This window comes from Chanodichthys erythropterus, chromosome 7, assembly GCF_024489055.1.
Source record: "Chanodichthys erythropterus isolate Z2021 chromosome 7, ASM2448905v1, whole genome shotgun sequence".
Classification (NCBI taxonomy): Eukaryota; Metazoa; Chordata; class Actinopteri; order Cypriniformes; family Xenocyprididae; genus Chanodichthys; species Chanodichthys erythropterus.
In genome coordinates, this window is record NC_090227.1 from 31,870,530 (window position 1) to 31,893,028 (window position 22,499).

The 22,499-nt window shown below is 39.3% G+C and overlaps 1 protein-coding gene across 1 annotated transcript; it reads left to right on the forward strand.

Moving 5' to 3' along the window:
• The first annotated feature begins 2,099 nt into the window (after positions 1 to 2,099).
• LOC137023293 (chitin synthase chs-1-like) lies at positions 2,100 to 21,489 on the forward strand. Its single transcript, XM_067390199.1, has 19 exons — positions 2,100 to 2,150; positions 2,425 to 2,560; positions 2,682 to 2,870; positions 2,970 to 3,955; positions 5,187 to 5,276; positions 5,355 to 5,513; positions 5,592 to 5,766; positions 5,839 to 5,940; positions 6,016 to 6,157; positions 9,567 to 9,767; positions 15,143 to 15,427; positions 15,553 to 15,732; positions 16,443 to 16,830; positions 16,965 to 16,996; positions 17,096 to 17,160; positions 18,809 to 18,919; positions 20,638 to 20,855; positions 21,042 to 21,114; positions 21,193 to 21,489. Exons 5-19 carry the CDS (start codon positions 5,224 to 5,226, stop codon positions 21,298 to 21,300), a joined length of 2,292 nt encoding a protein of 763 aa, XP_067246300.1. The 5' UTR covers positions 2,100 to 2,150; positions 2,425 to 2,560; positions 2,682 to 2,870; positions 2,970 to 3,955; positions 5,187 to 5,223; the 3' UTR covers positions 21,301 to 21,489.
• The last annotated feature ends 1,010 nt before the right edge of the window (positions 21,490 to 22,499 follow it).

A 22,499-nucleotide genomic window follows, 5' to 3' on the forward strand; every position in this document is an offset into this window, starting at 1 on the left:
ACTCCCCACAAGACCAGTTGGAGTTGTTCTGACCCAGTCATCTTTGTTTCTTGACAAAGTCACTCCGATCTTTTCACTTGCCCACTTCCTGCTTCCAACACGTTAAATTCAAAAACTGACTGTTCACTTGCTGCCTAATATATCCCACACCTTGACAGGTGCCACTGTAATGATACAATCAATGTTATTCACTTTATCTTTCAGTGGTTTTAATATGGCTCATCAGTATATGTCTTGCATATCTACACTTGCGTTTATGTTCTTTGCATATGCTCAGTTGGGTTCAGTTCTGGGCTTTGTACTGTTGGTCAACTAGTTCTTTCACACAGACACCATTTCCTTATGCATATCGTGCACATGAGCATTGTCACCCTAAACTATTCCATTAGATGGAAGCACAGAATTCTCTAGAATATCACTGTATAGTGTGACATTACAATATTTCTTTCCTGTTAATTAGAAGGGATTTCCTACATTTGTTTGACCATGTAGTAAGTAGTGTATACAGTAGGGATGGGTTTTAACGGCATTACTACTCTTACTGTTACTGCTTATCGATCCGGTACTTTAATGGTATTCTTATTGTTTTTTGTTTTGTTTTGTTATATTTTTAATTTAAAAAAGAAACCAATTAAGAACATAATTAACATTGCTTTATATTCTAAAATGTAAAGTAATTTCTATAGCAATAGAAAAAGCAATGGTTGAACAAAACGAATATTAAACATCTATTTGTAAATGTAGCGTGCAGGTATTTTTTGTGTTTTATAATCATAAGATACAATGAGAACAAGAACAAAGAAACAAAGTACAAACAAATGGTCAAATAAATACAATAAATATACAATAAAACAAAGGTACAAATGAAATAAAGTGCTTTAATTTCTTGAAGGTCTACCTACTGTTCAGGTAAGTAATACAATTATAGCTAGATTAATGCTTATTTAAGCTAAAACTATTCATTCGAGAATAGTGAGTAATTTTCTCTTTGGATTTTGTTTGATTCACACATTAAATGTGCAATTGACCTTTCGCTGGGAGTTTGATCTAACCAATCAGAACGCAACATCCGCCATTTTGTCCGACAAAGCAGCCAGTAGTTAAAAGATTAACCTCGGTGGAGTTAAACTTGAAAAATGGTGTGTATTGACGTCTTTCCGCGTTTGAAACAGCATTCATTCTCATGTTCATGGACTAATAGGAAGAGATGATCGTTTTTTACGAGCGGTTGAGCTGAGGATCTACAGCAATCTGTCACGACCATGGTCACGACACATTAAAGAGCAACAAAACGGTTTTTATTGTTTGAATTTCTTTAATAACTACACGGTTTGAAAGGGTTTGAATTTCTTTAATAACTACACGGTTTGAAAGCTGGGACTTTAATATCATAATATTTAATATCATAAGTAACCTGCTCTGTCTTGTCTGTCGATGTGTGGTCAGTATCCTCTTTGTTCCGCGATGTATTTTTCACTGCGTGTGGAGTGACAGCGCCACGGCTTGTCGGACAAAGCAACAGTAACTAAGGGGGGCGGGGCTCGGCGAAAGGCTAATTGTCAGCATTGAAGTAATGATAGATGGGGCAACTTTTGAGCAATGTTGCAGAGAGTATTTAAGTATTTAAGAGTATTTAAGTGAATACTCCCCAAGCCGGTCATTTTAACACATTTTTCTGTGTAACTAATCATTTAAACTGCTCAACAGAGTAGTCATAGTCAATGGCTGGCATGATAGAATTTGCAAGATGTATGTCTATAGAAGTAATAAATAGTGGGCTATGTGCATTTTATTAATTTCTCTAGACAGCACAACTGGTAAAGTCAGAGCTAATCAATACTGCCGTCTTTCATAATTTAGCCCGTTTTATACCAAGTTTACCATCCCCATCCGGTAGTCACTTAAAATATTTGAGAAACCTCTTTTCGTCATCAAAGGGAGTGGAAAATTAAACTGAATTTGGACAGGTAGATGATTTCTTTGTAAGATAAACATAGAAGCAACAGCATAGAAACCGTGTTGAATAATAGCGTAGTGCTCCCTCCCATCTGGTTATAAAGCTCTGCTCTGTTTTACAGATGATTAAGCAAAGGTTTGATCTGCTGCTCTGCAAACATCACTATGGAAAAGCAGCAGAGACATGAATTCAGGTGATCATTTCTTTCATTTATCAAACTTTTATTAAATAATTAAAATTTAGATTTCCACAAACACTTAATAATGCAGCTAAATGCTTATTTTCATATTATACTTGTTTATATTTTTAATATATTGTGTAAAAAAAAAAAAAAAAGATTTTTCTACAGTCTCTCTAGCATGATAAATACCACAATTATAGTTATCATTGTATATATTTTTAAATTGCTCATTCAAGTGAACTTTCAGTTTTCCATTAAGCTATTCCCTTTTTTTCTTCCAAAACAGGCGATCTTGGGATGCATGCAGAGAAGTGCCAATCATTCAAGATGAGCAGATACCAAAGAAACGAGTGCAGTGTTTGAAATGGTTTTCGTGTGCCATTGTTGGCATACTTGTCTTTGTGCTTGCACTACTCAGTAAAGTGAGCTTCTTTCTTAATCATTGGCTAATCATTTTTGTATGATATGATAACATTTAACTTATCTATTGAATATTACACAAAAGGCTTGCTTAGACTGAAATTTTTTTTTTTGTATTTACAGACATCTTTTATCTTATTGATAACATTTGGGAACAATCAAACCGAGATTATAAGTCCCGAAAAAAAGCCCACAGCCCTACTTGGCATTGGCTTCGTTCTGGTCGGGCCGAGCGTTCTGCTTCTGCTCAAAAGCACATGGAAGTTCATTTTCAAGAGTGCAGCCATGCCCTCTAAAAAAACTGTTTTATGGGTAAGCAGACAGAATTTTTGATCAACAGATGTATAGTAGCAGAGAAACTGATTGTTATGGCTGTAACCTTTCTGACTTTGATTTGACCTTTTGCTCTAGGTCCTGTGTGTTGAGTTCCTGGTAGCACTGGGAGCTGCAATTCTAACAATAGTAGCCATGCCACACTTCGACATTATCACTAATGTGACGATCCTAAACAGTGTTAGCATCCTGTCAGCAGTGTTCCAGGTAGTCGCTGAGTGCCTCGCCAAAGAGAGGAAGAGGCTTATAATGCTCCCCGTTTGCTCCATTTTCTTCATCGTCCTAGGTTATGTGCTTTTTTCCGTCGGTTATCTGGTATTCGAAAGTTCTCCTAAGATAAAAGTATCAATTGGCCTTGCCATCGTGGGGACCATCTGTGTTTCTGTGAACTGGTGGGAAAACTACAGCACGCTCTTCTCCGTTTCATCTCTAGAGGACATTTCCAAAGACATCGCTCAGTCCCGTAATGTAGTGTGCATCATCTCCAGTTTGGTGAGAATCCTGATTACTTCAGCTGTGGCTGGAGCTTACGTTCCTCTGTCAGGTCAGGACTGGAAATCGGTCAAACTCGTCTTTGAAACAGTAGTTATTTCATTGGTGGCGATTCAGATCGCATCCTCTGCCCTGTGCCACTGGTTTGTAGTTGTGGCTTGCAAGATGCACGCCCTGCACCGCTGCTTCGCCTTGCCCATATACCTGGCCTCGATCACAGTTGTGCCAGTGTTTTTTATTTCATTTGCATTCAAACCCCCAGAGTCTAATCAAACAAACATTCAGGCGATATCCAGTGACAAATTGTTGCAGTTGATGTTGACAGATGCTATGAAAACTCTGCATGCCAGGAACATGGAGACTGGAGGACTGGCGTGTTTGATCTGCTCTGCTTTTAGCTGGTGGTTGGGACTCATGCTCAGTACATTTTACATCTGGTTCCTGAAGATCCATCGAATAGAAAGAACCCAAGATCTGTTTGTGCGACGCATGTATGAAGGAGCGTTTCTGGAACAGTCCATGTTGCTGAACACCCGTTTTGAAATCAGAAAGAGAATCAAGGAGAAATAGTGGTAAGTGTTTCTATTCTAAGTATTGTTGAATATATTGGTAATATATCAGCCAATATTAGATATTTTAAAATGATCTGTATCTATATTGAATATTTTATGGTGCATTCTCTTTTTTTTTACATTTATATTACCTTCATCATCTGACACATCAATCTATAAAAACACTAATTATTTAATGACACTGTTAATACTTTACATTATTATGTTGTGATGATTTAAAATGATTTATTTTATTTTAGTGGTTTATTTTTAATATATTGAGAAAAAATAATATTATCTATTTATTGGTTATCAGCTCTAACATGAATATTTATTGTCTTACTGATATCAGCCAGATTTTTTATTACCGTTTTTTAAATCAAAGCATTTTACATAGTAAATGTGTTCCCAGAAAAAATCACATATGAGATCTGTTTAAAGTGTTAGTTCACCCAAAAATGAAATTTCTGTCATTAATTACTCACTCTTACGTCATCCCAAGCCCATAAGACCTTTGTTTTTCTTTGGAACACAAAGTAAGTTATTTTTGATGAAATCCGAGGGTATCTGATCCACATATAGGCAGCAACGACATTGCACCTTTTGAGGTCCAGAAAGGTACTAAAGCCATCATTAAAACCACTGACGCGTCTACAGTGGTTCAACCTTTATATTATGAAACGACGACACAAAAGTACAAAAGTATTCTTGTCACTTCATAATATTAAGGTTGAACCACTGTAGATGCGTTGACGGTTTTAACGATGACTTTAGTACCTTTCTGGACCTCAAAAGGTGCTATGTCGTTGCTGCCTATGTGTGGATCAGATACCCTCAGATTTTATCAAAAATATCTTATTTTGTGTTCCAAAGACAACTGAAGGTCTTACGGGTTTGGGATGACATGAGGGTGAGTACTTAATGACAAAAATTTATTTTTGGGTGAATTAACACTATAATGTAAAGACATCAGTGAGATTAAAAGGAGAACAAATGGAGATTTTGCTTAAATATCCTTTTTCTCAGGTGTCATGTCTTACAAAAAGACTGTAATCTCACATGTATCCCCTTTATAGTTTTAAAATAGTTTCAGCATCTCAAATTGCGCTCAAATTTATACTCGTACTGTGTGTCAATTGATTCACTTGTTTTTGATTTTACATATGAGGTTAACAATTAAATGACACATATCTGAGAGCAACCTCTAAGCAATTTAAATTTTCCATTGGATTTCTTAATATATCCTCCTCAGCGCAAAAGAAACCATCAGAGTGTTTCTGTGTGCAACGATGTGGCATGAGACCTATGATGAAATGATGAAGATAATCATCTCTATGTTCAGGTAAACATTAACTACACTTACTCAGCTAATAAAATCTCTATTGAACTGTAATTGCAATACTATTTCTTTTACTACCAGGCTCGATAAATACAGGCCCAAGACTGACAAACACAGCGATGTCGCGTTTGAATTCCATATTTATTTTGATGACGCTTTCAAGGATGTTGATAATGGAAGGCAGCGGCATGCAAATGAATACGCTGAAATTCTTGTGGATGTAATTAAAGAAGTTTACACGTAAGAATCCTCCTTAGTTTTATCTGTTTATGTGTACTGAGAATTTATGTGCAAAAACTAATATTTCACATACATTAGCATTTTCAGTGAAGAGGATCCATGTATATTCAAGCAGATGCCACCACTACCATGGCAGAAGATCATAAACACCCCCTATGGAGGTCGGCTGGAATATACCCTCCCTAAAGGCAATGTGATGATGGTTCACCTCAAAGACAAGCAACTTATCCGTCACAAAAAAAGATGGTCTCAGGTGAGAGTCCTTAAATAAAGATGTAGTTAGATGTTTTAAATCCAGAACTTCTCTAATAATCTGTGTTTGCAGATAATGTACTTGTATTACATTCTTGGCTGGAGACTTAACAAAAAGTACTTTAAAAAGTTTGAAGCAGGAGAAGAACTGGAATCACTTAAGGAGAGACTGAAGGTTAGAAGCTTCACTTTAAACTTCACTACTAGTATTTCTACAGAATAATACAATGTCAGTTTTTAATACTCTTAGAGAGACAAGGAGAACACGTATATCTTGGCCCTGGATGGGGATACTGATTTCCAGCCGTCTGCAGTCATGCTATTAATTGACAGACTGAAACTCTACCCAGAGGTTGGGGCTGCTTGTGGCAGGATTCATCCAACAGGCACAGGTTGGATATATATTAAGTATAAACCATTGTTATCAAGTAATTTGTATTGTTTTTGATTACTTTCTTTAAAAAAGATGCATTTCTTTTTCTATTTTCATTGTATCTAAATGTCTAGAGTACAGATATACTCTACCGTTCAAAAGTTTTGATTAATTTGTTATTTTTAAAAGAATCCTAAAAAATGTATTTAGAGTCATTCAATTTATTTATTAAGCAGCACAACTGTTTTCAGCACTAATAATAATAAGAAATGTTTCTTGAGCATCAAATCAGCATATTAGAATGATTTCCGAAGGATCATGTGCTTTACAGTCTATGATCATGTGACACTGAAGACTGGAGCAATGATGCTGAAAATTCAACTTTGCTTTCACATAAACTACAATTACAAAATACATTAAAATAATAAATAAAAAACATTTTTTAGTTTGTTGGTAATAAGATTATTTCACATCTACCATAAACATTAAGCAGTACACTACTATATGTACTGTTTTTACTGTATTTTGATCAAATAAATGAAACCTTGGTGAGCATAAGAGACATCTATCAAAAAATAAAGTATGAGGCAGAGGAAGTGTGAAGAATAATTAAGCAGATAAATAAATGATAAATAATTAAAAAAATAATTCAAAGAGAATCAAAATAAAAAAATAAATACATTTTAAAAATGTAATAAAAAAATTAAAAAAGTAACCAAACAGACAAGCAAATTCCAGTTATGATACCTGTTGACCAGTGGCGTAGCAAGTCAGCCCCAGGCCCATATGCAAATTTTTTTTACGGGCCCTTGGCTTCGCGGACTTTAAAGGTGCTAAAGAGGTTCTTTTTGTCGACAGAGTTTTTGAAATGAGCGCATGGGTAAGAACAACCCCCCTCCTTCACAGCTCATTTAGAGGGAACGCCTCCCAAAACTCGTGCACGAGGATCGGAACACGAGTGTTTACCACCGGCATTCGCTGTGTTATTAAGCCGGGCACACATTTAACGACTAGCTAAAACACTCTGACTGTGCTCAACATACAGCGATTGTTTCCTGCTCCTGAAGCAGATTTATATACTTTCACATGGAATTTGAACACCGACTGTAATCGCAGACTGAAAGCAACTGGCTCTGACTGGACGCGTTTGAGCGCGCTCAGTCATAGTATCAATTTACATTCATAATCGGCCTTACACTTAAAGCCGCACTCACACTTAGTGGATTCATTATGTCGGACTCACCGCAGGTAACTCATAATCTGCGGTTGTTACTCCTGTCTCCTGACAAAAACAATGCATGCAGCGGCTGTGGAGTGTGGAAAGTTACTGGAGCGCGCAGCCGTGCACGTCTCTCACAACGAACGTCACGGCAGTGATTGACAAGCCAGAGGGCCAATCGTTTACGTGATGATCGCGTAAATGATTGGCTGATGTTTTTAAGGCCCTACCTCATGCACAGATGATGTATATTAATATTATTACTTTCAGTGCACCTAATAAATAGTCTTTTATCAGTTAGTAAAGACAGTTCCAAGTAATATTGCAAAAATGTATAAAACAAAACATCCTCATTAGCACCTTTAATACTGTATGAATAAGATATCATAACAGCACTTATATCCAGCACTCCATCATTTTTACTTTGCATTGCGGATCTATTTCAAAAATATCAAACAAATCCGCTTTTCAACACAGTCTACGCTTAAATTCGACCAATTTGACTTTGGAATTTCAGAATGATCATAGCATCATTTCAGATGCGATGAGTCCGAAGATTTTTCCAGTTATGAATTAATTATTCTGTCAGAGACTATTTTAATGCACATGTTTTACTCCTAATAAATTTACTATAAGTTTCTTCTCTAGATTTGTTTCCATTACATTTTATGTGCATTTTATTTCGTTGAATATAAAGTAGGCCTATCCACCCCAGCAAGAGTACGAGTTACATTTATTCAAATTTTGTGCAGTATCTTAAAATGTGCAGTAGTCATTTTTTCAGAAAATCAATAAGACTCATTTAAAATTCTGTATTACTGCCATTACTGCATGCATACGTTTCAGAAACCCGCTTTAAAAATGACAGAAAAGTCAAATACAATAGATCATCGCTAAGACATGGCATGGACCATTTTATGGCCCATTTATTCAGATTCTTAATGATTTTCAGTAACGTTACATTTAACATAGATAAGCTATAGCAAGTTATTGACAACATTATTTCTATTATACTTCATTTTTCTAAACATATGTACACAGGTTGTCTCGCGCAGAGACGCGCGTGCGAGACTTTTAAAGTATTTTGGCTGCAGAAAGACGCGTTCGGCGTGTGCACTGCGCACTATCTAATGGACTTTTGTTTTCAAGCACTCAATTCACTTTCGCATGCGCTGTTTTCAGTACACACACTGTCCGTGCCATCACAAAAATTGGGCTGCACGCGGACGGGGAGAGCGGACGTCCGCGAACCCTCCTGATAACAAAAATTTCTCGATGCGCGGACGGCCGATGTATACGTTGGGGTTAAGCCCGTAATAGTGGGCCCCCAATCCGCCCGGGCTCATATGCATGTGCATATCTTGCATGCCCAGACGCTACGCCACTGCTGTTGACCATTTTGGTGTTTAAAAACAGCGATGACGTGTTTTGTGAGCCTACCTGGTGGTCTTGTTGTGCCTTTGGATGTCAGAAAAAGATGGTCTTCATTTCCACTGAATACCGTCGTTGAAAAACACCCTTTGAAGCTAAACGCAGAGGTATACGGTTCCAACGGACAGACTGGACTGATGAAACCTGCGGCGATTAACGTTACCCTACTATTAAAACATGAATTTGACGTAAACTATATATCTACATAACATTCACGTACGCAATTCATAGGGGGCATAATGTATTAGCCCTACAGTTTCTAGCAATTGCTAGGAAAAAGTCAGTTTTGTGAAATATGAACTCGAAATCACCTGTTTTTATTCTTTTATTCCGTGGCGTCTTTCGTGAACACCAACGGCTCTGGTGAACACTCACTCCTTGAATCTCGCGCCGTTTTCTGCAGCGACGTAACCGTGACGTCTGCTCCTATTCTGCACATGCAAAAAACAAAAATGTTTATTTTTTTATTATTTGACAGATAAAATTACAGTTAAAAGTTTTGTATATTTTTGTTGTTTACAACAAAAAACATTTATCCAATTACACTGTGCGGAAAATGTATCTGTCCTTTGGGAGAATTAGTCAAATTAGATAAAATTCCAGTATAGACATGCACTCATCTTTGAAAACTATGGAAAACATTAAATATGGTACAATATTTAACCATTTCGCTGCTTGCCCTTGAGATCCATTCATCTAGTCTAAAGAAAAATGCACTTCTGCCTACTTGTTGTATAGATTATAAAGGCTATAAACTGACAGGTAACTATGCTTGAAGGGCCCATGGTGTGGTATCAGAAGTTTGAATATGCAGTAGGCCACTGGCTGCAAAAGACTGCGGAGCACGTGTTCGGCTGTGTACTGTGCAGCCCTGGATGTTTCAGTCTTTTCAGAGGAGCCGCACTCATGGACGACAACGTCATGAAGAGGTACACAACTAAAGCAACTGAAGGCAGCCACTACGTCCAGTATGATCAAGGTAATGACTTGAAGGCTGAAGCTAACTACATAACTGTGATATATGCACTTAATGTTTCTATGCACTAGAGGGCGCCCTAGTTCGCTCCGCTGTATGTTGTGTTTGAGTAACAAAAGAAGTCTTGAGTTCCCAGTAAACAAAGTGAGTTGATACGGCAATCGTCTCAGCGTATGATTCATGTTATATAAAAAGGGATAAATATAACATATTGGCGACGAGGACTATATCGAACTCATAATTTAATGCGACGGTGGAGATCTGGCTACTGAATATAGCAGATCTGACAAACGTAGTGAACTCTTGGAACAACAACCCGACGAAATGGCTGTGTTTATCGGTCATGGATGCCTTTGATGAGTCCGCCGAACAGTGGGCTACCTGTGTAGAAAGGTTTGAACAATTTGTTTCTGCAAATGACATTGCAAATGAGAAACGAGTTGCGGTGTTGCTGAGTGTAATGGGTTCATCTAACATACGGACTGCTGCGAAGCTTAATTGCTCCGGATAAACCTGGTGCGAAGTCATACAACGACATTGTGACTGTTTTAAAAGAACATTTCTCTCCGAAACCGATTGTAATCGCTGAGAGATTCAGGTTTCAAAACCGCAGCCAACAGGAGACAGAAACAGTAGCACAGTATGTCGCAGTTTTGAAAAAGCTGAGTGAACACTGCGAATTTGGGACGCATCTGCAAGATGCATTAAGAGATGTGTGCGGGCTGAAAACGGAGTCAATGCAGAAACGGTTACTGACAGAAGCGGCTCTCACATTCCAGAAGGCAGTGGAGATTGCAGTGTCTATGGAATTGGCTGTGAGGGAATCTCAACAATTAAGTGGCTCTTTGAAAGTGAATACACTGCAAGAGAAAGAAGGATGCAAGTGCTACCGTTGTGGAAGAACTAACCACAACGAGAAAGACTGTTACTATACAGAGCTGCAGTGCCACAACTGTGGTTGAAAAGGACACATAGGAGTGTGTAGAAATAAAGGGAAGTACACTACTGAATGTGAAAAACTAAAGTCAAAGAGGATGAAAAATGCCCAACAGAAAAAAAAAGCGCATCAGATGGACTCATTAAGTGATGATACTATAGATACAGAGCTTGCACTGCACGTGATGACTAGGAAGGAGGAATTGTCACACATCTGTCTAAAGCCAAAAGTAGAGGGGGAAATTTTGGAAATGGAATTAGATACTGGAGCTGCTGTCTCTTAGCCTGGGTGCCAGCCCGAACCCCGCCCACAACATTTTTTGGACGGGAAGTTCGGTCTGGACTCGATCCATTGTGGAGTAATTATGCTCGGCTCCCAGAAGGCCGAGCCAATCAAATTGCCAGGGCAGGCTTTAATCGATGATGGACAGGCTATCTGCGGTTACGTAACCACCCACGTCATCAAAGAGCGCTTGGGTTGAATTGGTTTTCACCAACGATGACTGCAGCTGGAGAAGTAAGATGTTTAGATTCCGCTATCACGTCTGTAATAAAAGAAAACGACAGCGCATTAATTTTAAAAGACGAACAAAGAACCGCAATCAAGGCATTTGTCGATGGGAAAGATGTGTTTGCCGTCCTTCCAATGGGATTTGGCAAAACTTTAAGTACAAGTTCAACATATGTCACTTACTGCGTTGCTCTTATTGGTTGTAGGTCTATCCAATTGAGTGCAGAGGTTTTTTTTTTTTTTACTGGTTCGGTTAAGACACGCCCCATAATTCAAGTGCAATGGAGCAGTATCAGACTCACATTCTGCCTAGAATATGAGTATGACGAAGTCAGGCTAGCTGTCTCTTTAATTTCAAGAGAACTTTACAATGCACGATTAGCTCATAAACCACTGTGCACAACAGACGTGATCCTGAAAACATATACTGGGGAGGTGGTGTCTCCACTTGGGGTCATAGAAGTCAAAGTGAAAATGAACAAACAAAAAGCGAAATTACCACTTTATGTTGTGGAAGGAACTGCCCCACCACTATTCGGCAGAGAGTGGCTCAAGAAAATCAAGCTGAACTGGCTTGAAATTAAGAACGTGAGAAAGGATGCACTCGAGACTGTGCTAGCAAAATAAAAAAATGTATTCAGGAAAGGACTGGGCTTGCTAAAAGGTATTGAAGCCACTGTGTCACTCAAGCCACAGTCTCAGCCACGAATTTGCCAAGTGCGCAATGTTCCCTATGCCTTGAAGCCAAAGGTTGAGGCCGAAATATATCGTCTAGTGGAGCTAGGGGTCATCTCCCCTGTGACATGCAGCGAATGGGCAACGCCGATCGTGCCTGTTCTAAAAAGGAATGGATATGTGAGGATTTGTGGAGATTTTAAGGTAACCGTGAATCCGGCCCTCTTTGTTGAGCGGTACCCAATTCCACGAATAGAGGATTTATTTGCATCATTAGCAGGGGGCCAACGCTTCACCAAATTAGATCTCTCAAATGCGTACCTACAATTTCCTGTGGCAGAAAGCTCACGTAAGTGCCTCACAATCACCACTTCAAAGGGCTGTTCTGTTACAATTGTTTACCATTTGGTATTGCTTCGGCCCCTGCAATCTTTCAAAGGGCCATGGATCAGATTTTACAAGGCCTTCCCAATGTTCATTGCTATCTAGACGATATATTAGTGACTGGGTCAAATGACGAGCAACATCACAAGAATGTAGACGCAGTCCTCGGTCGTCTGAATGACTTTGGGCTATGTGTCCAATGTGAGAAATGTGAATTCTTTAAAGATTCACTGGAGTATTTAGGGCACATCATAGATGCTCAGGGTCTTCATAAGTCACCAGAAAAGATCAGGGCAATCGTGGATGCGCCTGCACCAAAGGACGTCAGTCAACTTCGTTCATTTTTGGGACTTATAAACTATTACAGTCGATTCATCCCAAATCTCGCATCAGTGTTAGCACCCCTTAATGCTCTTCTGTGCAAAGGAAAGCAGTGGCTGTGGTCTCATGAGTGTGAGGATGCATTCGACAAGGCGAAAAAATTGTTGCTGTCACAGAACGTTTTGACATATTACAATCCACAGTTACCAGTCAGACTGGCCTGTGATGCATCGCCATACGGTGTTGGAGCCGTCATCTCACACATACTCCCAGACGGGCTGGAAAGGCCAATAGCCTTTGCCTCGAGAACACTGAGCAAAGCAGAGCAAAACTATGCTCAAACTGAAAGGGAGGCACTTGGAATTGTCTTTGGAGTAAGGAAATTCTACCAGTATCGGTATAGGCGAAAGTTTACATTGCTCACAGACCACCGTCCGCTGACAACAATCTTCAGTCCAACAAAAGCCATTCCATCCATGGCTGCAGCTCGGATGCAGCGCTGGGCTTTGTTGTTGGCAGCCTATGATTACGATATCCAGTATAGAGATGGTGCACACCACTGTAATGCAGATGGGTTATCACGACTACCTCTGCCAACCGTATCTCAAGTCAAGCTGGATACGGTGTAGTTGCTTCAAGTAAAGCATCTTGATTCCTTACCAGTGCTGTGTTCAGATGTTTGTAAAGAAACAAGATCTGACTCCACTATGTCACAAGTAATGGAGATGGTGGCAACTGGACGTTTTTCACAAGTCACAGATACAAACAATGTGCTTGTTCCGTATGTGAACGGGAAGGATGAACTGACTATGCAACAGGGTTGTCTCATGTGGGGTTGGAGAGTGGTCATCCCACCTAAGCTGAGATCCAGGGTACTGGCAGAGCTGCACACTGGACATCCGGGTATCGTAAGGATGAAGGTAGTTGCTCGTAGTTATGTCTGGTGGCCTGGTATCGATGCTCAAATTGAACAATTGTCAAAAACCTGTCACTCATGCCAGCAGACGCAAAAAGCTCCTGGTCCCTCACCATTACACCCTTGGAAATGGCCAGAGTCACCTTGGCAACGCATACATGTGGACTTTGCAGGTCCATTTGAAGGACACATGTACTTAGTAGTGGTGGATGCTCACTCCAAGTGGCCTGAGGTGTGTGTGATGGAATCAACTACATCTACCAAGACCATTCAGGTACTGAGGGGACTGTTTAGTCGTTATGGACTCCCAGAAGTGCTCGTTAGTGACAACAGGCCTCAGTTTACTTTGGATGAGTTCCAGACATTTCTCAAGGCTAATGGAGTGACACATACACGTTCAGCACCTTTTCACCCAGCTACAAACGGCTTGGCTGAACGCTTGGTTCAGACATTTAAGCACGCACTACGTTGTTCTAAGGGGTCAACTTCAATTCAACAAAGGCTGGACACCTTTCTACTGGCGTACCGAAACACCCCACACGCCACCACAAAGGAATCGCCTGCCATGTTGTTTCTGCACTGCAGATTGCGATCTCGTTTAGATATGTTGAAACCCAATGTTGCCTCTGTGGTTGAAAAAGCACAAAGCAAACTGTGCCAGCAACGTCAAGTGCATGCTAAAGACAGAACATTTGCTATGGGTGACAAAGTACTAGTTCGTGATTATCAGAGGGGAAAGAAGTGAACACCTAGTGTTGTTTCAGCAAAGACGGGCTCTGTATCATACACTGTCGATGTGGGACTTTCAGTTCACTGGAGGCGTCATTTTGATCAGATGTTGGCAAGTCTAACTGCCTGTGACAATGGAGATGAGATTGGACCAGAGGTCAGTGATGTTCCTGAGGGGAATCTGACAGATTCTTGTGAACATCCATTGTCAGTAGAAACATCACTTCCTAGTTTCGATCTTGTCCAGACTGGAATGGCACAGCCTGTGGATTCATTCCCAAATGAAACAGTGGAGGTGTTACGCACTCCACACAAAGAGACTAAGAGATACCCTGAACGTACCATTAAGCCCCCAGTACGGTTTAGCCCATAAGGTTCACCTAGGTTGTATAAGTGGATTCTGTTGTTTACATTTTGACAGTCATGGTACTAAGTCCAGTTTAAAAGAATAAGCACAACAGTTCATCTAATGATTATAGTGTTCACTCACAGTTGTTCTACATTTCTGGTATTACTAGAAGTATTGTATTACGCAGGTGTATAATTGTGTCATGTAATTAATATAGACATGAAAAGAAAAAGAAGAAGAAAAGATACACCTTTTCGTTCATGTTAGTGTATGTAACATTGTTATTGAAGCAAGTACAACAACATTATGTGGGGAGGAATATGTGATATATGCACTTAATGTTTCTATGCACTAGAGGGCGCCCTAGTTAGCTCCGCTGTATGTTTTGTTTGAGTAACAAAAGAAGTCTTGAGTTCCCAGTAAACAAAGTGAGTTGATACAGCAATCGTCTCAGCATATTATTCATGTTATATAAAAAGGGATAAATATAACAATAACAAATAATATCATTTCAGCCTAGACTAAATTAATTCACACTCTTTTTTGTGTAATGTCAGGTGAGGACCGCTGGTTGTGCACTCTGCTGCTGCAGCAGGGGTGGAGGGTTGAGTATAACGCAGCATCTGATGCCTACACCAATGCGCCACAGGACTTTAAAGAGTTCTACAACCAGCGCAGACGCTGGGGACCTTCTACCATGGCCAACACCATCGATCTCTTGGGCTCAGGAGGACTGACCTCTCAGAAGAACAGCTCTATCTCAAAACTATACATCTTGTACCAGATTATCAGCATGGCAGCTTCCATCTTGGGCCCTGCCACTATCTGTCTAATGATATCAGGTAAGGTTTTCCATAGAAAAATTGTCAATAATTAAAGCGCATTAGAGTCATTATGCTGTTTTAGCAATGTTTCTCCAATAACATTTGTCCAATTATTCTATTAAAGTGCTTTCATTTTCTTGCAGGAAGCTTTGTGTTCATTTTAAAATTGAATGAAAATATAGCTCTTTCTTTGGCCATAGTGCCACCTACTGTCTATCTCATCTTATGCTTCAAACTGAAATCTGATATGCAGATTACAATTGCAGCAATTATGAGTGTGCTCTATGCATTTCTCATGGCGGGAACAATTCTCTCCATCATAGGTAAGTGTCTTTTTCATGTTTAAAACACAATTTAGAACTTTTTTTTGTTGCTGTTCTTTAAAGAACCCATTCTTTTCAGTGTTGACATACACTACCAATCAAAAGGTCAATACGATTTTTTGTTAAATAAATGCATATTTTTATTCCACAAGGATGCATTAAACTAATAAACAATTACAGTTAATACTTTTACACATTGTTACAAAATAATTCTATTTCAAATAAATGGTGTTCTTTTGAACTTTCTGTTCAACAAAGAATCCTTAAAAATATATCACGGCAAAAATATTAACTGTTTTCAATGTCAATAGTAATAAAATTCAGCTTTGCCATCTCAAGAATAAATTATATTTTAAAATATATTAAAATAGAATACAGCCCTTTTAAATTGTAATAATATTTCAGAATATAACTGTTTTTACTGTATTTTTGATCAAATAAATGTAGCCTTGGTCAGCATAAGAGACTTCTTTCAAAAACCTTTGGTAGTGTATGTTTTAGTCCATCAGTATTTTCAGACTGCACATTTTAAATGCATGTCTGCTAAAAGAGCAACTAAAAGCTACAAAACTCTAATTTTGAATTAATGAGGTCTCTAAATATTCACGTCAAAAGAGCAAACATGTAAAGTAGCTCAATATCTTGATGGGTAACAAATGCATTTCTATCTGTAGGCCTAATACTTTCTTTCTTCATCTCAACTCTCATAGGTGATTTAGTGAAGCAAAAAACTTTTCTGACCCCTAGTGGTCTGTTTCTCATCGGCATGGTGGTGTTGTACATCATCACGGCAGGTTTACACCCTCAGGAGTTCTCACTGGTCATCTATGGATTGTTATATTTCCTCTGCATTCCCAGCGGTTATTTACTCTTAGCCATTTACTCTATAGTCAACATGAACAATGTCACATGGGGCACTCGTGAAACCGGCAGCCAGGCTAAGAGTACTGCGGTCGATACCATCAAAAAGAAGGTCATGAATGCCATATGTTGCAAATGCCCATGCTTGGAATCTGAAGAAGATTCGAGCCAGGAGATACTACCAGCAGAAACCATAGCAAAAACTGAAAAGACACATATTCCTTTGGAAACACAAAGGTAAAAAAAAAAAAAAAAAATGTTTAACTATATATATAGATATGAAAAAAAAAATTATCAATGAATTACTTTGAGATTACAATGGATGTTTTTAAAACTACTATTACTACTAATAGTGTATTTTCACAATGTAGGGCACACGAGCTCCCACTCCATCCTCATCAAAGTAAGTATGACTTCCATACTTAATATCCTAATATTCTAGCTGTTGACTTATTGAATTAGACTACCATTAAAACTATTATATTTTTAATTCCAATTCCAGCTTGGATTGAGCATCTGCAGATGAAATCTTACGACTTTCCCTTGCATGAATCTGCACTTCCAATGGTAAGACAAATTGGAAGAAATATTATATTATATTGTATTATATTATTGTAACAAGGTTAGTAGATATGGGAAGAAGGAGGCGGGAACCGGCGAACATTCAACGTAACTTTAATTCAAAATTAAACAAACAACAAAACGAAAGTAATGCCTCGTACTTCTGCCGGCCACACAAACATAATAAAACATAAAATAAAGTCCAGGCCTGGTCCTCTCTCGTCCTTCATTGTAGTCGCTCCTCCTTTTATGCCTCCGGAGCTCCTCCGTGAGAGACTCGAGGCCGGCACGCCTAGCAGGTGACTCTCATTATCACTCCTTGCGCCGTTCCCTCACGGCTCTCGCCCGCCCTGCTCGTCACATACCCCCAACACCCCTCGCAGGCCGGGGGGTACTCCCGCGACTGCGCTTACTCCCCCCCGGGGCCTGTCTCGGCGGCCGCAGCACCTGGGGGTAAGGACAGACGAGACGAGAGAAAGGAGACGGAAGCAAGGGGAGCGACAGGACGAGAGAGGGGAGAGAGGAAAAAGAAAGAGAAAAAAAAATTCTTGGTCCGGTTCCCCGACACACTGCCGCTCGGTCCTCAGCCTGCCAAGAGGCTCTTCCTCGCGGTGCCACATGCGATGGCACCGGACGCTTGGTGGACGGCCCGATCCTCGACCGCCTCCTGGCGGCCGGCGATGGCTCCTCCGGCTGAGGGCAGCCGGCAGCGAGTCCCCCGTCCCCTGCTCCTCCCCTTCATGGCGGACGGCAGCCGGCTCCGGCCCACGGCGGACGGTGGCGACTCCTCCGCTCCCTCCAGGACGGCAGCCACCCCACCTCATCCCAGGAGCACGGCATCCGGGTCTCCGTCCCACCTTTCACTGGGCTCCAGCACCACCGCCTCGGGCAGCCTCTCGCGGTCTTCACTCCCGCGCTGCCCGAACTCCGCAGCACCGCGATCCCCCTCAGCAGCGAGGGCTCTCCGACAGCATGTCCCTCCTTCCTCCCGGGTTTCGGCACCAATGTAACAAGGTTAGTAGATATGGGAAGAAGGAGGCGGGAACCGGCGAACATTCAACGTAACTTTAATTCAAAAATAAACAAACAACAAAACAAAAGTAATGCCGGCAGACCCTCGCGGACGTCTGCCGGCCACACAAACATAATAAAACATAAAATAAAGTCCAGGCCTGGTCCTCTCTCGTCCTTCATTGTAGTCGCTCCTCCTTTTATGCCTCCGGAGCTCCTCCGTGAGAGACTCGAGGCCGGCACGCCTCGCAGGTGACTCTCATTATCACTCGCGTCACCGGCCTTGCGCCGTTCCCTCACGGCTCTCGCCCGCCCTGCTCGTCACAATTTATATTATATTATATTATATTATATTATATTATATTATATTATATTATATTATATTATATTATATTATATTATATTATGTTATATTATATTATATTATATTATATTATATTATATTATTTATTTTGCAAAAAAAATTTATTCTGCTATAATACAAGGCTATATTTGAATAGCTTTCAGTGGAGAAACATTTTTTTTTTTTTGTTTGGTTGTTTGGTTGGTTGTTGTTTTTAGGCCATGTTAATTGTGCCCTTGGTTGCTGCAGATATGTGAGTTGCATATACATAATTTAAATTTACCGTTTCACCACATGCAGGATGAAATCGATTTCTGGAGAGAATTGCTGAAAAAATATCTTGAACCTCTTAAAGAGAATAAAGAAGAACAGGAAAAAATTGCTAATGATCTGAGAGAACTTCGAAATAAAGTAAGACTCATAAGCTTGTCAAGATGCAAAAATGACTTTGTACAGTGGGTACGGAAAGTATTCAGACCCCCTTAAATTTTTCACTCTTTGTTATATTGCATCCATTTGCTAAAATCATTTAAGTTCATTTTTTTCCTCATTAATGTACACACCGCACCCCATATTTACAGAAAAACACAGAATTGTTGACATTTTTGCAGATCTATTAAAAAAGAAAAACTGAAATATCACATGGTCCTAAGTATTTATACCATTTGCTGTGACACTCATATATTTAACTCAGGTGCTGTCCATTTCTTCTGATCATCCTTGAGATGGTTCTACACCTTCATTTGAGTCCAGCTGTGTTTGATTATACTGATTGGACTTGATTAGGAAAGCCACACACCTGTCTATATAAGACCTTACAGCTCACAGTGGATGTCAGAGCAGATGAGAATCATGAGGTCAAAGGAACTGCCTGAAGAGCTCAGAGACAGAATTGTGGCAAGGCACAGATCTGGCCAAGGTTACAAAAAATGTCTGCTGCACTTAAGGTTCCTAAGAGCACAGTGGCCTCCATAATCCTTACATGGAAGACGTTTGGGACGACCAGAACCCTTCCTAGAGCTGGCCGTCCGTATTGGGGGAGAAGAGCCTTGGTGAGAGAGGTATGAAGAACCCAAAGATCACTGTGGCTGAGCTCCAGAGATGCAGTCGGGAGATGGGAGAAAGTTGTAGAAAGTCAACCATCACTGCAGCTCTCCACCAGTCGGGGCTTTATGGCAGAGTGGCCCGACGGAAGCCTCTCCCTAGTGCAAGACACATGAAAGCCCACATGGAGTTTGCCAAGATGGTGAGAAATAAGATTCTCTGGTCTGATGAGACCAAGATAGAACTTTTTGGCCTTAATTCTAAGCGGTATGTGTGGAGAAAACCAGGCACTGCTCATCACCTGTCCAATACAGTCCCAACAGTGAAGCATGGTGGTGGCAGCATCATGCTGTGGGGGTGTTTTTCAGCTGCAGGGACAGGACGACTGGTTGCAATCGAGGGAAAGATGAATGCGGCCAAGTACAGGGATATCCTGGACGAAAACCTTCTCCAGAGTGCTCAGGACCTCAGACTGGGCCGAAGGTTTACCTTCCAACAAGACAATGACCCTAAGCACACAGCTAAAATAACGAAGGAGTGGCTTCACAACAACTCTGTGACTGTTCTTGAATGGCCCAGCCAGAGCCCTGACATAAACCCAATTGAGCATCTCTGGAGAGACCTAAAAATGGCTGTCCACCAACGTTTACCATCCAACCTGACAGAACTGGAGAGGATCTGCAAGGAGGAATGGCAGAGGATCCCCAAATCCAGGTGTGAAAAACGTGTTGCATCTTTCCCAAAAAGACTCATGGCTGTATTAGATCAAAAGGGTGCTTCTACTAAATACTGAGCAAAGGGTCTGAATACTTAGGACCATGTGATATTTCAGTTTTTCTTTTTTAATAAATCTGCAAAAAATGTCAACAATTCTGTGTTTTTCTGTAAATATGGGGTGCGGTGTGTACATTAATGAGGAAAAAAATGAACTTAAATGATTTTAGCAAATGGCTGCAATATAACAAAGAGTGAAAAATTTAAGGGGGTCTGAATACTTTCCGTACCCACTGTATGTGATTTCGTCTGTATGCCTTACAACAGTAAAGTTTTGTCTCCATACTGTTTTGCTTTTCTCTTTCATACAGGTCACATTTGCCTTTTTCTTCTGCAATGCACTTTGGCTAGTGGCAACTTTCTTCCTTCAGGCAATTGGTGACTCAATCTCCATAAAGATCCCAAAAATCTATCCCAATGGGACTTATGATGCAAACGAAGTGTTTTCCCTTGATCCAATTGCACTGATGTTTCTACTGAGCTTCGCATTATTGCTGATTGTGCAGTTTGTTGCAATGCTATACCACAGGTAAACAAGAACCAAATCTGATGGCGAAAATTGTCAGACCTTTTAGTTTTAATATTTCACTAAATCTTAAAGTGGAGATTATACAGTACATTATATATATATAAAACAAAAGTCTAAAGACTGAACATAAATCATTCAGTTTTTATCCTATTTTTAGTAATGGTGTATTATGTTCTTTTGTTTCAGAATCTACACATTAATCCATTTTGTGTCATATGCTGATACAGAAATTAAAGCTTGTAGAAAGCAGTCACATCAGGTGAGCCAATGGATTACACACTAAATTAACATTTTAAATGTTTTTTTTTTATTATTAACGATGTCCACGTTTCAATAGGTTGCACAGATCCAGTACTCAAACTACCAGCATGAGACGGATGAGGCCGACACAGCCTTATGTTTTCAGAACCCTTCTGTTTTGAGAAGAGCTGTGACTTCAGTATAACGATTTGTATTTAATTCTTAAGGTTTATCGCCCTATAGATACTGAAATAGTACAAATAAAATGTTCTGAATTATTTAATGTATAAACCTCAATGTCTTGTAGAGTAAAAAATGTGTCAATTAATGATTTTTTATTAATTACATGATATACCAATTAATAATCAGAATCAATCAGCAATCAATCAGCAAAGGGGGGGGGGGACTGCTTGAAAGAATTACTTTATGTGGGTTATGATAAATTGCAAAAAATATACTATTATATATTATATAAAATATACTACATTACACTAATATACAAAACACTTATAGATCACAGTGTTATTCCATTATCAACGTGACACATGAAAGATGCATTTTAATTTATGTATTAATTACTTATAAAAAGACAGATGGTAATGTTTACTTGTTTATGTTTAAATGCGAGTTTGGCATCTTGATTTATAAATGAATTTATAAGATATTTGGTTTCCTATACTGCCAATATTGATCCTCACAGTGTAGGCCAACACTGACCACAAACTCACACATACAAACAAACACACACATACAAACACACACATACAAACAAACACACACACACACACACACACACACACACACACACACACACACACACACACACAAGGTTAAGTTAACATTTATTTAGATTAGTTTATATCCAAAATACCCATGAGAAAGATCTTGGACACTTTCTTATAGGCCTATTTGTTAAACTAATATTTGTAAGTAATAAAAATTATAAGTTTAGATCAGTAGTTCATTTACATTCATATATATATATATATATATATATATATATATATATATATATATATATATATATATAATGAATTCCATTTTAATGTACATTCACTAATGATCTGCTATCCAAGCAATGTAATGTTTATTAATGTCATAAATAAAAGCTGTTACTATTTTTACAAAAATTTTTATTAAAAAAATATACAAATATTTACATTATAATTTGTGATGTGTAAAAGCACATAACAATAACACTATGTTAAGGACCACAACTATTCTTAGTACAAAAAACAAAAAATTAAAGGCAGAGCTATGAATTTTTCAGTAGGCCTACTGGTTCTCAGGTGAAAGTTCTGTCTCTGTACATGGATTCGACATCAGGATAGACCAGGAATCCAGAGAAGGTCGTGTAACATCCATGATTACCATGTTTGCTAGCATGTTTTTAACATTATGCTA